The 14907-nt window shown below is 39.3% G+C and overlaps 1 protein-coding gene across 1 annotated transcript in view; it reads left to right on the top strand.

Annotated features, from left to right (window-relative positions):
- REV3L (REV3 like, DNA directed polymerase zeta catalytic subunit) overlaps positions 1-14907 on the top strand; it is a 118085-nt gene that overhangs the window by 100862 nt on the left and 2316 nt on the right. The window contains exons 22-31 of the mRNA XM_048295958.1: positions 651-792; positions 4641-4885; positions 5887-5995; positions 6849-7055; positions 7675-7784; positions 8806-8920; positions 10387-10524; positions 11346-11536; positions 12600-12846; positions 14269-14478. Coding sequence (XP_048151915.1) covers positions 651-792; positions 4641-4885; positions 5887-5995; positions 6849-7055; positions 7675-7784; positions 8806-8920; positions 10387-10524; positions 11346-11536; positions 12600-12846; positions 14269-14478 — 1714 coding nt within the window. The remainder of the gene's footprint in view (positions 1-650; positions 793-4640; positions 4886-5886; positions 5996-6848; positions 7056-7674; positions 7785-8805; positions 8921-10386; positions 10525-11345; positions 11537-12599; positions 12847-14268; positions 14479-14907) is intronic.

The following is a 14907-nucleotide window of genomic DNA, read 5'->3' as shown; positions in this document are numbered from 1 at the left end:
CACTTCAGAGTGCATGTCAAGCAAGCTAGGCTTAAAAGTAGTACAAAACAGCACACAAGATGTTAAGACAGGAGCTATAGCTGCTTAAAAATACCTTCATATGACATGTATCACATTCAGCTTCACTCTTCTTGAAGCAATTTGATATTGTGTGATATGAACAATTCATGAAACTGAGTATTGATCTGAACATTGTTCGTGACATACACAAATTTTTTGTAAAAGTTGAACCTTGTAACTAAGTGGAAATGTCGTTTATGCTCAAATTATGAATTCATGTTCAGCTGTGATAGGCATTCTTAATACAGAAAGATGTTTCCACAAAGGTCCACTCAGTTAAAAAGCATGTAAACAGATGAGGAGATAGTTGTTTCTGTTTTGGTAATCCTTTGGGGCAGTGAGGAGAACAGGATGTAATATATCATTGCGAGATGCCTTAACTGTAGTTTGCTGTAACACATTCTGTGTACATCTTTAGGATACATAAATGTATATTTATATACACCACACTTTTGAAAGAGCTGTATGAAAATGTTCTAGAGGAAATTTTTATTTGCTGGTTTTTAACAAGTTACCATAAAAATACATTTGGCTTAGTAGAAAGAGCAGCGCTCTTCTGATTGTTTATAATGAGGTGTTCACTCTCACAGATGGAAAGTGGTTGATCATTACGTTAGCCGGGTTCGTGGGAATCTTCTGTTGTTAGACAAACTGGATTTGATTGACAGAACAAGTGAAATGGCGAGACTTTTTGGCATTCAGTTCTTACATGTATTAACAAGAGGCTCCCAGGTAAGACTTTGTTCTCCTTATACTTCACAAAACCAAAATAGTTTTTACAAAATGTTCGAGTTCTTCGGCATCTTCTCAGTCCATATGTGTATTTTCATAGGGTCACAGAAGACTGTTAACATGAATTAACACGAAACTGAAAGATAAAGAATACTATTCAATCTATTATTGCTGCTTTTGAATTGCCTAGTCTCAGAGTTTAAAAATAACTTAAAAATGGAGTTCCCCAAATGTAATCATACGTGTGAATCTCTTCTACTGACTTCAGGAGCACTAAGCTTTCCCTGTGAGTTGGTATTGTTCACACTTAAATGAGTCTGAAAATGAGTGCTTTCTAAAACACTAAGAAATATAATTAAGCATGTTTTAGAAAGATGAGATTAGTTTCTTCCAGGGCAGACAAAACAGCATTGAATATGTTCTAAGGGACAATTCTGGTGCAGCAGACCTCTAGGTGAGATTTTACAGTAAGACAAGAAGGGCTCTGGCTTTATTAAATACGTGTCATGCAAGATGTTTGTGGTTCTATTATTTTGATACCAACATCAGAGGGAAAAGGAAGCAAGATGTGTGCTTTGTTTGAGAGCCCAGCAGTCTCCAGTAATACCAAAGGCTTTCCTTGCCAAGATTCTGAGTGATTAGGCTACCTCTACTGCTTTCATGGCTACATGTGAGAGCTGAACAGCACCTGAAATGAGAGTCAGCTACTCGGTCAAGTGTTAGCTCTTCTCTTACCATAAGCCAGCCAAATACGGGTGTCTGAAGCTGCAGTTTCCTGAACAATTCAATCCTATTAAAAAACTTTTGCCGCCTTTTTTCCTTTGACTGCAGTTGCCTGTGTCATCTCTTGACTCAGAGCAGATTCTTCTTGGTCTTGCTGGTAATGACCCTATATTTGGGGGAAAAGGGGAGCAGGCTGGCAGGCACCATCAGCAGAGCCATGGCAGTGTTCAGTAGGTATTTGCCAGTTTAGCTCCCCGATCTGGTTTACCATATTATCAGAAAATACCACTGTTGGAGCAAGGGAAGAGAAATGCACAGTTAGGGACAGGGAGTGTGGGACCGGCATACTGCCAAGATAGATATGCTTAAACTGTCATGATTGCAGCCCACAAAGACTGTTCTGCCTGTCATTTTCTCAGATGTCTGTGAGTGGGAGTGAGCAACAGAAGCATGCTGCATTTTCTATCCTGACTGTTCTTTTCTCTTCCCTTCTGTGCACGTATGTTCTGTTTCCATTGAAACTTTCTAGATCACAAAAACGGCACTTGCAACAATTCCCAGTCACCTCAAATAATTTTTTTCACACAGAAGAATCACTACCTTTTATGAAGATACTGCTCCTTAGCTAAAAAACACATTAAAATGGAATAGTAAGAACAGATTTCCAATATTTTCTTTTTCCACATTTGTATCTCTCATTGAGTTTTACAATAACTTTTAAAAATCATTTTATTTTATTGTATTAAGCCATCTCAAATTTTTCATAGTAGACTAAACAAATCTAACAAGAAATGGTCATAGGCATACAGATAATTAGTCAAATGTTGGAAGAACTTGCTGATTTTTGCACAGGAGTCAGCAGGGCTGATTGAGAGAACTTTAAACTGAATTTCAAGGGAGAAAGGAATAAGACCAGGCTCACTGGAGGTAAAGCTGGGAGCATCATACCAGTGGTTGAGAAACAGTGTCCTAGCAAAGTCTTTTGGTCTGTTGTCTCAGTGGAGGTAGAGGGTGGAGATCCATGTGGCAGCAAAGACAAAAGGATTATTGATGTGTTAGAAACCACAGATGGACCTGAAAATAGTCATGTAGGGATTAGGGTTCCCCCCCCCTCAAAAAGGTGTTAGGATCAATAGCCCAACTGAGGTGCACCTGCACCAGTGCACTCAGTGTGGGCAGCAAACAAGAGGCGCCAGTCCTGTTTTATATCTTTACTGATGATCTGGACAATGGGATCGAGTGCTCCCTTAGTCACTTAGCAGACAACTCCCAAGTTGGGAGGGAGTGTTGATCTGCTGGAGGTTAATAAGGCTCTAAAGAGGGATCTGGACAGGCTGGTTCAATGGGCTGAGGCCAGCTCTATGAGGGTTCTCCCCTTGGCTCCCAACAACCCCATGCAGGGCTACAGGCTACAGGAAGAGTGGCTGGAAAACTGCCTGGAGGAAAAGGACCTGGGGGTGCTGGTCAACTGCAGTTGAACATGAGCCAGCTGTGCCCAGGTGGCCAAGAAAGCCAGTGACATCCTGGCCTCTGTCAGAAACAGTGTGGCCAGCAGCACCAGGTTGTCGCTCTGTACCCAGCACTAGTGAGGCCACAACTCAAACCCTGTGTTCAGTTCTGGGCTGCTCACTACAAGAAGGACATGGAGGTGCTAGAGCAAGTGCAGAGAAGGGCAGTGAAGCTGGTGAAGGGTCTGGAGCACAAGTCCTGTGAGCAGCATCTGAGGGAGCTGGGGTTGTTTAGTCTGGAATAAAGGAGGCTCGTGGTGGACCTTCCCACTCTCTACAACTCCCTGAAAGGAGGCTGTAGTGAGGTGGAGGTCAGTCTCTTTTCCCAAAAAAGAAACAATAGGACAAGAGGAAATAGCCTCAGTTTGTGCCAGGGGTGGTTTAGATTGGATATTAAAAAAATTTCTTCTCCAAGAGGATGGTCAGTCATTGGAACAGGCTGTCCAGGGTCACCACCCCTGGAGTTAAGAAATGTGTAGATGTGGTCCTTGGCAGTGCTGGGTTAACATTGGATTTGGTGATCTTAAAGGTCTTTTCCAACCTAAATTCTATGATGCTATGAAAACTCGGGGAAAAAACCCCACAATCTATCTCTTGCCAGAGCCAGTCCCTGACCATCTTGTCACACATCCCAATTTATCACTGGACACCAATTAGTGTGCAAGTAGTGCAAGGCAACAGTGGCAGTTTATGCTGCTCCCTAACTACACCTCAAACCCCAACCTGTTTTTAAGGTGCAGGGTCTTGTTAAAACTGTTGGTTCTGTAAGTTCATTTATAACTTCAAGGTTAAAGAAATTATATCTAACCCATTCAGTACAGTGAATGAATACATAGTATGTCAGGCAGATGGCCTTTAATAGTGATTTAGTTTCTTAAAAAGCACAAGATTTTAGGATTATGTAGGTTTGTTCTTCGATATTTGTGATTTTCAGTCCCTTGCCACCCATGTATATAGTTTTCAGCTGTTTTGGTTTTTATTGTTAATGGACACAGTGAAGCCCACTCGGGCTTGTAAAGCCTTTACTAAAGCATTGAGTAATACATAAATAAATAGGGCTGGGGTTTTTTTCACTTGTTTACAGCTACATTTTGTCATGTCTTGAACAAGGTGTTTGCTGTTTTATGCTTCCTGTTCTACTTGTGGTATCAGGAAGAAAGCATGATACCCAGTGCATTTACTGCATATTATACTTTGTTTTCTTCAGTGATCTGCAAATCTAAGAGTACTACAGTTGAGCAAATGCTCATTCACTGACTGTAGCATGGCCATCCACATGTATTATTGAAGCCTGTTGGATGTTTATTTTTTCCATAGATAAAAATTAAAAGTACTCAATTTTCTAGGATTAGGGCGGAATGAAGAGGAAGCACATGGAAAAATCCACTATATGTGATACAGGATCATAGAATGGTTAGGGTTGGAAGGGACCTGAAGATGATCTAGTGATATAAAATACAATTAAAATATACATTAAGAACATGGCTATTTATTTTGGAAAAGTAGTTAGTTATCTGTACTTCAATCAGGAAGTGTAAGCTTGTATTTGCACCGGTTAATACACACGTTTGTTCTGCATTTTTAAATGATAATGGTTTTATCTGAACTGTTTTGCAGTACCGTGTGGAGTCTGTGATGCTGCGCATTGCAAAGCCAATGAACTACATTGCTGTGACTCCCAGTGTCCAGCAGCGAGCTCAGATGAAAGCCCCACAATGTGTTCCCTTGATAATGGAGCCAGAATCTCGCTTCTACAGCAACGCTGTTCTTGTCTTGGATTTCCAGTCCTTATATCCTTCCATTGTCATAGCATACAACTACTGTTTTTCAACCTGCCTGGGACACGTTGAAAACTTAGGAAAGTAAGTTGTTAGTGTTTTCTCACAAGCTTTGATTCCATAGAGACTTGAGTGTTGAGTGTCTTTTCTGAGGTACCGAGAACCCCTGGTTGCCATTGGAAATAGTGGGCACGTATGAATAGCACCATTTTCTGTTACACAATACCAGTGATAAAAATCTACCATGTGGGTGTGTGCATATGTGTATACACACACATACATATACACATCAATATGTATTTTTAATTAAATATAGAATTAGACTCTGTTCTCATAAAACCCCCCCAAAACAGCTCTGTGCATGTGTGTATGTACACCTCTTTGATTATTGTCATGGTGCTGGTTTTTATTATTGCTTCAGAATAAGTTAAAATTAATATAAATCCACCATCTGTCTTCAAGACTGGACTGGGGTTATTCCTTAATGAGTTAGGATAGTTCCTGTATCAGTTGTAGTTCACTCTGGTTCTAACTACTAAAAATTAAAAGGTACAATTTAGTTATTCTTTGTAGCATCTTTTATTGAGCTTAACAGTTATTCTGTTAATTGGAAAAAGATCTCACTGCTCTTCGTAATTACTCTATAATATAAACAGTATTTTGAAGAATGGAAAGATACCTGCAATAATTGCTGGGTGTCACCATCAGGTTTTCAAGTTTCTGATTTGAAATTCTGAATTTGTAGGAAGAAAGTGCAGTGTGGTACTTGGTAAACATGCACAGTTTCCATAGGGGATTACAGTATTTAGTATGTGCCTCCACTAACTCAGTATTTGGTAATAATTCATAACACAGAGCAGAATTGATAAATTTTGCATGCATTGGAATTTAGCTATTTATTACTGCTTTGTTCCTAGAACCTTTTGTATGTAGCTAAGAAATTTGAAAGGATGTTAGGTTCATTTATACCTGAGATTACTCTGTCCTTGCTGGCATTATCAGCATTTTAATGTGAGCTGGTGCTTTTGCTTGATTAGGCTGTAAATGAATGAATTGTCTTCATATATGAATTTTCTCTTTATTAGGTATGATGCATTCAAATTTGGCTGTGCATCTCTGAGAGTACCTCCTGACTTACTTTACCAGATTAGGCACGATATCACAGTGTCACCCAGTGGAGTAGCTTTTGTCAAGGTAATGATATTAGTGCTCTGTGACAGGATTTTCACTGCCTGTTGGCTGACTAGCTTAAGATCAAACTGATATTGTAGTTTATATTTTGCTGCATTAAGAGCAGACAAAAAGGGGAGGTTCAATCTCTCATTTCACAATGTTTTGGTATTTGTCGAAGTGTTGAACTTCTGGCAGTTCAGGAAGTAAAACTTCTTTATGCTTTCCTTTATACTGAAGGCTTATTTAATCTATAATTAAACTATTTTACTTGTGCAGTTTGGGGATCAAACAGTAATTATCTGTGTGCAGCAATTCATTCTTGTCCTGCCTGTAGAGCAGAATGCTGTCTTAGAAAAAGTAGTGATTTGGGACATGAAACTCCCCGACTTGCTTTCTATTGTTCTCATTCTGTTATGTGTCCTCCTGGCTGGTATGTAATGAATATGGCCTGGAGCTGTTGCAAATAGTTAGCCAGTCACCAGCATACATGTATTTAATGTAAAACAAAAACTTTTTAGTAAAGAATATTTGCAGAATTTTTAAAATATAATGTTCCTTCAGCATTTAATACTTTGAGAATTAACAGCTAAATATTGAAGTCCCATTTTAGTTGATAAGGTTATCTGAACTTTGCATTAGCGGGGCTGATGAATACAAAGAACAAAAAGCTGCTTGTTCTGTCCTTAAGCACTTTGCCTGTATTCTAGGTTCCTTGTAATATTTGTGGGAAAAGCCAAACTGTTGGTGGCAAGGGCATCTTGCTAATTTGTCTTCCTGTCAGTGGTTAACTAACATTTCTTGGGTTTGATTTTAGTCTTAACTATTTATGTTGGGCTCTTTAACACCATGTTTTCCTTTGTTCCCTTTCCGGCAGCCTTCGGTAAGAAAGGGTGTGCTGCCAAGGATGCTAGAAGAAATTTTGAAGACCAGGATAATGGTGAAACAGTCAATGAAGGCTTATAAGCATGACAAGGCTGTGACTCGAATGCTTGAAGCTCGTCAGTTGGGTCTTAAATATATAGCCAATTTTACTTTTGGCTATACTGCTGCTAATTTTTCTGGAAGAATGCCATGCACTGAGGTAAGGATTGCAGATAAAAATGTTGGAAAGATGCTAGTCAGATAACATAATATTATTATTTGAAACAAATTAAATACTTTCAGAAAAGCTGTTTTCATTTGTAGTACTGAAAATCAGCAATTTAGGATTTATTTATGATCATCTAGAAAAATATAAAGGTCTTCTTTTTCTTCTTCCCATAGAGGAGCATTTGGAGTTGGCATTTCTGTAGAACTGTTTCCAAAGGTAGATTGGATTATACTTCTAATAGTGGAAATAAAACATTGTAGCTTTTTCACAGTTTTCATAGGAATCACCAGAATCCAAAAACTAGAGAAAATGATCCTGAGCAGTCTTGTCTTGCCCCTTAGATTTTTAATACTTCTAAAGAAGTTTAAAACAATATTTTCTTTATTTTAATACTTAATAATTTTTTATCATTTTCCTTTTAGTCCTTTTTTTCAGGTAAGTTAAGCAACCTTTTTATTTATTATATGTATTTAAACCATGAAATAAAATATATTGTCTCAATACAGTAATTTTCATAAAAAGATCAAGCACTGTTAGACTGTGTTTACCAAAACCTAGTATATGGTTTAGCAGCAGAATAAAGATTTTCCATCTATCTTTAACTTTGCAGATTGGAGACAGCATTGTCCACAAAGCCAGAGAAACGTTGGAGCGTGCCATTAAACTGGTGAATGATACCAAAAAATGGGGTGCTCGTGTTGTATATGGTGATACAGACAGGTAATTCATGGTCTGCTTCCTATAATGTTTTAAAATCATAGTAGTTCTTCATAGATAGATTTTGCTTTTGTCTCAACAAGGCAGATTTGTGATCCTGAAAAGTGCATGTGGATCTTCTTTGGATGTTGCTTACTGTCTTTGCTGAATATGCAAAGTGACTAATACCGAGTTTGCTTGGATTTCTTTTAGCACTTTGAAGGTTTCCTTTCTTTTGAAAATTATGTGGAACAGAAAGGGGGGAGGGGAAATATTTTTTCAGTTGTGAATTAATATAAATCTAATTGACCAAATTATTCTTTTTGTGCCTGTTTCTGATGCCATTTTTATTTTGGAAAATAGAGTACTTACAACACAGTAGGCATTGCACCTCGAGGAAGGCACTGTTTTAAGCTTCAGAAGTGGATACAATGCAAAAGCAGCCACCAGAGCATACAAAGATATTATTAAGCTGCCTGACATACATTTTCTCAGTCAGTCTTTCATCTAAATAATAGCCATGCTCTAGACATATTCATCTCTGTTCCACACTTGGATAATTTTTCAGCCATTGGGAAACAAAGCTTGTCTGGCTGTCCTTTCTTAATAACCTGTGAATCTAGTGACTGACTTCAGCCAGATCTGATAAAAGACTTGACATTTCAAAGCTACTGAATTCATAGTGGCTTCATTTTAAAAAAAATTGTTGGAGGAAGGAAGTAAAATCCTGTTGCTGCCCATAGTGGGGGAAAAATGGCGTACCAGAGCTCTTTACAATTCTTTCCTGGGAACTCCAGTTTTGCACTGCCTGGGAACAGTCACATTCCCTGCCTCACCAGATAGTCACAGCATTCATCAGCCCTTTGGCACTCCTCATCTCATGCTGAACACCAAAGTTTCTCAGATTTTTGGCTTTTCTAGCTGAAGGAAGGGAGTACAACTGATAGCAGCATCCCTGCCTCTCTACCAGGAAACTATAGCTTGTAATTTTCAGGAGCTATGTTGAACAGATCTGTGCTGACTTCCTGTGTCTGATTTCTTGTAGCATGTTTGTACTCTTGAAAGGAGCCACAAAGGAGCAGTCTTTTAAGATCGGTCAAGAAATTGCTGAAGCTGTAACAGCAACAAACCCCAAACCTGTCAAACTGAAGTTTGAAAAGGTAAAAGGAAAATATTTTGCTTCAAATGTGTAGGGTGCCATACAAAAAAAAAAAAACCAGCAACAACAACAAAACACACAAAACCAACCAAACAAAAAAAAGCCACCAGAAAAAAAGTTGAAAAGATTTTTCTGAACCCTAATGTACATAAGGATAAACAAGTCATGTGCTGTGCTGTTTCTGTGGGTATATTGCAAGCTGCTTAATGCCTCAGGGACCTTCTCAGAGGAGCACTACAGTATGAACAATAAAAAAAAAATTCCCTACTTTCACATCAGTGGTTTGTTGTGCTGGCAGCATCAGGCAGTTTGAATTCCTGTCTCATCAGTTTTTGGAAATGTCTCCCTCAGTTTGGTATTGTATACCTACAATTAAATCAATGTGTGCAACTTAGTAGAGGAAATGTTCACCATCCCCAATTCCAGCACATTAATTACAAGCCTGCTATGTATTTGTTAGGCAGACTTAGGACACTTCAGCATATGTCCCTGTGATACTCACACCTGTAAAATGAAAAATCATAGAAATCCATTCAGTAGGCTTCTGGAAGAAATATTAACCACAACAAATCTTTTATAGAAGAGTAAGGCAATGTGTTACTGATTTTGCTGGAATTTTGTCACTGTAGAGTCATTAGCAAGGTGTTCAGGCCTGTTAGCTTTACTTCAAGTGGTCTGGATATTTTCAAAATACATTCCTGACCCAACAAGTTCATTCAGAATTTGTAAGCCTGAGGCAACCTAAACTCACTGTTCCCTCTTCCATGAGAGTCAGGAAGATGTGGTGTTACCCTAGTAACACTACAAAGAGGAAATTGTTTTCCATTCTTTTATTTAAAAGTGTTCAAGGAATACTTAAACAATCAAGAATGAAATAAGAGGTTGGAGAAAACAAGCCAAAGAGACCATGATCCTAAAAATCCATTCCTGAGAAGACTGTTCTCCAAGCACCAGCATTTAAAAAGCATACTTTTCCCAGATGGAGATACTAGCTGATTTTTGGCACCTCCTTATTAGATAAAGTTTGAAAACAGGAAGTTCTAAGCCACTACTTTTGCTAGGAACATTTTCTTCTCTAATGTTTAAAATGAAGTTGTCTTTATAAGAAAGAAAGATAATAGAGTTACATTAGAAATGGTGACAGATGCAATCCAGAAAAGTAAGGGAGTATACTTGCAACAGTTTATATGGTGTGTCGCTTTCCATCTGAGCTTCAGCTAAATGAAATATAAAGTGATTTAAGAATGGAACACCACAGAATCCCAGCTTCCTCAGCCATCCTTTAAGAGTCCTTTGATCTGTTTTATCAGCTGTAATGATTTAACAAAAAAAAAAAGCAAGCAAACAGAAAAACCCAACAAACAAATCAATGAAGCACAGTATTCCTTAGGAAACCCTCTATGTTCAAAGTCACCTTATATTCCCAACATATTCCAGATTGGGCTATCTTCTTTCTAAACATTCCAGGTCTACTTGCCATGTGTCCTGCAAACTAAAAAGAGGTATGTGGGTTACATGTATGAAACACTGGACCAGAAGGACCCAGTATTTGATGCAAAAGGCATAGAGACAGTCCGAAGGGACTCCTGTCCTGCTGTTTCCAAGGTAAAGTATTCACAGATTTCTTCCTGAATGAAATTACAATCTTCTTCTTTCATTTTATCTTTGTCCTTTCTCAGAGTTTCTAGTCCTTTTGAGTTGTCTGAGTCTTCATCTGTTTTTCTAGTATGAGCCATTTGAAAGATAAACTGAAGATCTTTTACAGCATTACAAGGACTTGCATTTTACACCTTATCTTTCATCCCCTAAAAACCCCATTAAAAGCCCTTGGCCCATGTAAGTTCTCTCAAAGACCATTCTTAATCCAGTTCACTTTACCTGGAAGTATTACTGCCAGATGAGTGAGACATGCTGATCAGTCTGCCAATAGCTCACATAAATCTGGTTCAGCTAAGAATTCCTTTAAAATATGCTTTCTGGCCTCTTTATTTTAAGCTGTGTATTGAGAGGTTAAAAAGAAGTTAGGAAATCTTATTTTTAGCCAAATTAAAATAAATTTATGCCAGTAAAAAAGGTAACCACATAGAAGGGTTTACTAAAGTCATGGCAAAATATTTTAGATGGCAGGGAAAGACATCTTCTCTCCTACTCTGGAAATTTCTATAATTGTTGAAAAAATCTTACTGCTGGAGTATGGATGATGTCATGAAGGATGGGGCAAACCAAGGAAAAAGTTGTCCAGTAATGTGTTTGTCTTTGAGTAGAAGAGATTGCAGCCTGTTGTCATAGTAATATCCTAGTTCACCACTGGTACTTCTTCTAAGCAGTGTATTTGTATTTCCATGTAATTTACTCGATTAATTGGAATTAATTCTTTTCTAGTTAAACATACATGTTTTTCTCACCTTTCTCCTTTGGTTGTAAAGATACTTGAGTGTTCTATCAAGCTGCTATTTGAAACACGGGACATTAGTCAGATCAAGCAGTATGTTCAGAATCAATGCATGAAGTTACTGGAAGGAAAAGCCAGCATGCAAGACTTCATCTTTGCAAAAGAGTACAGAGGGAGCTCAGCATACAAACCTGGAGCCTGTGTACCTGCTCTGGAAATCACCAGGTAATGAGATCAAGAAGTGCTAATCATACATACTTCTTATCCTGACCTTTGTGCTGACAAGTTATGGGTAGGAGCTCATAGGTATTTTTTTCTTGATCTTTGTACTGACACATTATGAGTAGAAGATTGTGGATATTTTTTCTCTTGACTGTCATACTGTCAAGTTATGGATGGCAGTGAGATGTCACCTTCAAATACTGTTGAGGCAGTTGTCACTGACTTTCTTCTGTGTGTGAAAAGAGATGGTCCTAGAAAGCCATTTTGTAGTCCTGGAAAGAGCCACATGTTCAAGAGGAAAGTCTTGGCAAGACGCTGTAACAGTGTGTTCACTTCTGTTACTTACAGTGTGGGTTTTGTACAAGGGCTGGACTTTCCGAGTTTACTTATCATTCATGGTTGTTAGATATGTTACAAATTGTGATAGTGGTATCTCTTAGTGCTGTGAAATACATTACCAGGCATAGTTTTTCAATTTTAATAAAGTACCTTACTTAAAGTTAATATTTCATCCTGTTGATATCATTTATCAGTAATAGATGAACAGATAATGTAAGCTGGAACATTTTGTCACCTTGCTTAATACAAAAGGTCTTCCAATTAAGCTATGCTTTTTTAATAAAATAACATCCAAGTCCAAAACTGATACCTACTTCAAATGGAATTGTCATTTGCTTTCTGAGCAAAGGATAATTCAATTTGAAGCATGTATCATTCTACTGAGCAAGCAGTCTCAGAAAGCAAAGGACAATTTGACCAGAAAGCAAATTGTACTGGAGCTCTTTTTAGTACCTTGGCTGCTCCTTATTAAAATATTTCCTTAAGGAAGGGGTAGCTAGAAAACAGCCTGCATGTAAATCCAAGTGACCTGAAACAGAACATGTCTGTAGGGCTTGTGTCTCAAGTTCTAAAATTTAGGTCTGATCATGAGACAAAAATGAAACAATTTGGTCCTAACTCCAGTCACCTGGAGAGCAACTAATATAATCAGATGGGGAAGCTTCCAGGCCAATGAAATAGCTATGAATTTGCCTCTGGATGCATTCTCAAGGCTGTGTTTTGGCAGGAGAATGCTTGCCTACGACCGTCGCTCTGAGCCGCGCGTCGGGGAGCGAGTGCCCTACGTCATTGTGTATGGCATGCCTGGCCTGCCCCTGATCCAGCTCGTCAGGCGGCCCATCGAGGTGCTGCAGGACCCCAGCCTGAGGCTCAATGCCACCTACTACATCACCAAGCAGATCCTGCCCCCCCTGGCCAGGGTGTTCTCGCTCATTGGCATAGACGTCTTCAGCTGGTACCACGAGCTGCCCCGGGTGAGTGGTTTCAAACAAGAGTTAGCAAGTGCAGTGCATCTGTGTGCAGTGTTTGGCCTTGTTGTGACTTCCAGTGGAATGAGGTTGATAGGAGGCAACAGCAAAGGTTATTTTGTGAAGCAGTGTTTGATGCTCAAGTACACAGTCCTGATTCTTAGATCTTCTGTGTGGGGTTTTTGTCCACATAGCAAATCTATTTTTTCAGCCAGCCCTTCTGTGCAGGGTCGATCACACAGTCATCTTCCGTTTTCTGATCCCTTCTGTAGTTGTAGAGAATATTTTTCTATAACAGTGTATTTTTAACAGTAACAGTGCATGTTTGGCCATATCACCTTTTAAATCTCTCTGTAAAAAGTTGTTGGAACTCCTGTTTTTCCAAAACGTTCTGAAGATCTTTCCTCTGTATAGAAAAGGTGGCATGCCCCAGGAGCAGGAACACTTTCAAAATTTGTATCACCAGAAATTTAAAACCAATAATACCCGAGCATGATTTCCCTAAAAGTTAAAGAAGTCATTGAGGTGCAGGAAAAGAAGAATTAGGTAGCTGGATTTTAGTTTGTGATTCCCCAGACAAAAAGGGATGGTGAAAGACAGTGTATCTGTGTCGTTTGGTTACTCTGCTCAGAGTAGACTTCACAGCATAGTGATACATGGTGTTTCACACTGCAATATAGCATTATAGCTGTATTTCCCAGTATAGCCTTGATTGAATTCAGTTCTTCTTCTTTTCTCTACCTTTCCAATGGCACCGTGGCAGTCACCTTAAGTGTCTCCAACAAGCTGTTGTAAAAAGGTAAAAAGAGCCTTGGCTTTCTGCTAGGCCAAGGAGCAGCGAGGAAGTCACAGGGAGCAGAGCAGCAGGAAAGTGAAGGATAGTACAAAGCAAAAGTCATGCAGCAGCAAGAGCAAGTGCAGAGAACGAACTTCCCAGGGTGATGGGCCAGTGGTGGAGCCTTGTCCAAGGAAATCAGAGCATGAGCTAGTGCCGTGGACCAAAGCACTATGGCAGAGCTGTGCCCAGGACTGCCCAGCACAGACACTCGAGGGCAGGCAGGATCCAGACAGCAGCCACTGGGGCTGCAGCCAGGGCACGTTTAGATGCGAATCAGATCAGCACCTAAGAAAGGAACAACTGCAGGAGGCAGAGTTTGAGGTGAGATCAGGAGTTAAGCATGTGACCAAGGATTTTTTGGTTACAGATTCCCTGTGAAATAGGTGTGAGGGAGGGCTCTGATCAGCGTATCACTTCAGGGCGAGTGCTGCACTCCTCAGAGTGCTGTGATTCATGTTCATAATTTGTGTATGAACCCATGCCCCGCAGCCATCTTGCACTTTCTTACTCGAGAAAAAAGTACGTAATCTAGGAATAAGGCAAGCCGCTGTCTTGGAAGTTCATTACCTCTTAATTATTTTTCTTAACAGATTCAGAAGGCTGCCTCAGCTGCCTGCACTGAGCTAGAAGGACGCAAAGGCACCATCTCACAGTATTTCACGACCTTACACTGTCCCGTGTGTGATGAACTGACCCAGTATGGGATCTGTAATAAATGCAGAAGTCAGCCGCAGCATGTGGCAGTGATTCTCAACCAAGAAATCCGAGAGTTGGAGCGTAAGCAAGAACAGCTGGTCCAGGTACAATTAAAGCATTGTCAGATGTCTGTCAGCAAGAGACAGGGGCTGAAATTTCAAAGCAGTGTGTTACTGAATGCTCCCAACAGAAATTGGAAGTATGGTCCGTGTGTTAAATGTGCTGCAGCTTGTTTGCTTTTTCCTTTGCTGTCGAAGGTAGGACAGCAGCTGTTACTCTCCTAGGCTTTGTGGAAAGCTAAGGCAAAGGAAGAGATCAGAACAGAAGATACTTTTCTCATTTTCTTCTGATTTTTAAGAGTATTCTATATGTTTTGTAGGTCCCTTTTTATCATGACAGACAGCTGTGAGAGTGTAAAAGATTCACCCTTTTTTGCATTAAAATAACAGATGATGTTCTAGAAACAAAAATGTTTGGGCCAGAAAATTTATTTATTTAAATGTATAACATGGATGTTGTTTAGTTGGAGGATT

Source organism: Corvus hawaiiensis, chromosome 3 (genome assembly GCF_020740725.1).
Source record: "Corvus hawaiiensis isolate bCorHaw1 chromosome 3, bCorHaw1.pri.cur, whole genome shotgun sequence".
Taxonomy (NCBI): Eukaryota; Metazoa; Chordata; class Aves; order Passeriformes; family Corvidae; genus Corvus; species Corvus hawaiiensis.
Note: the sequence above shows the minus strand (reverse complement) of the source record. Positions and strands in the feature narration are given on the sequence as shown.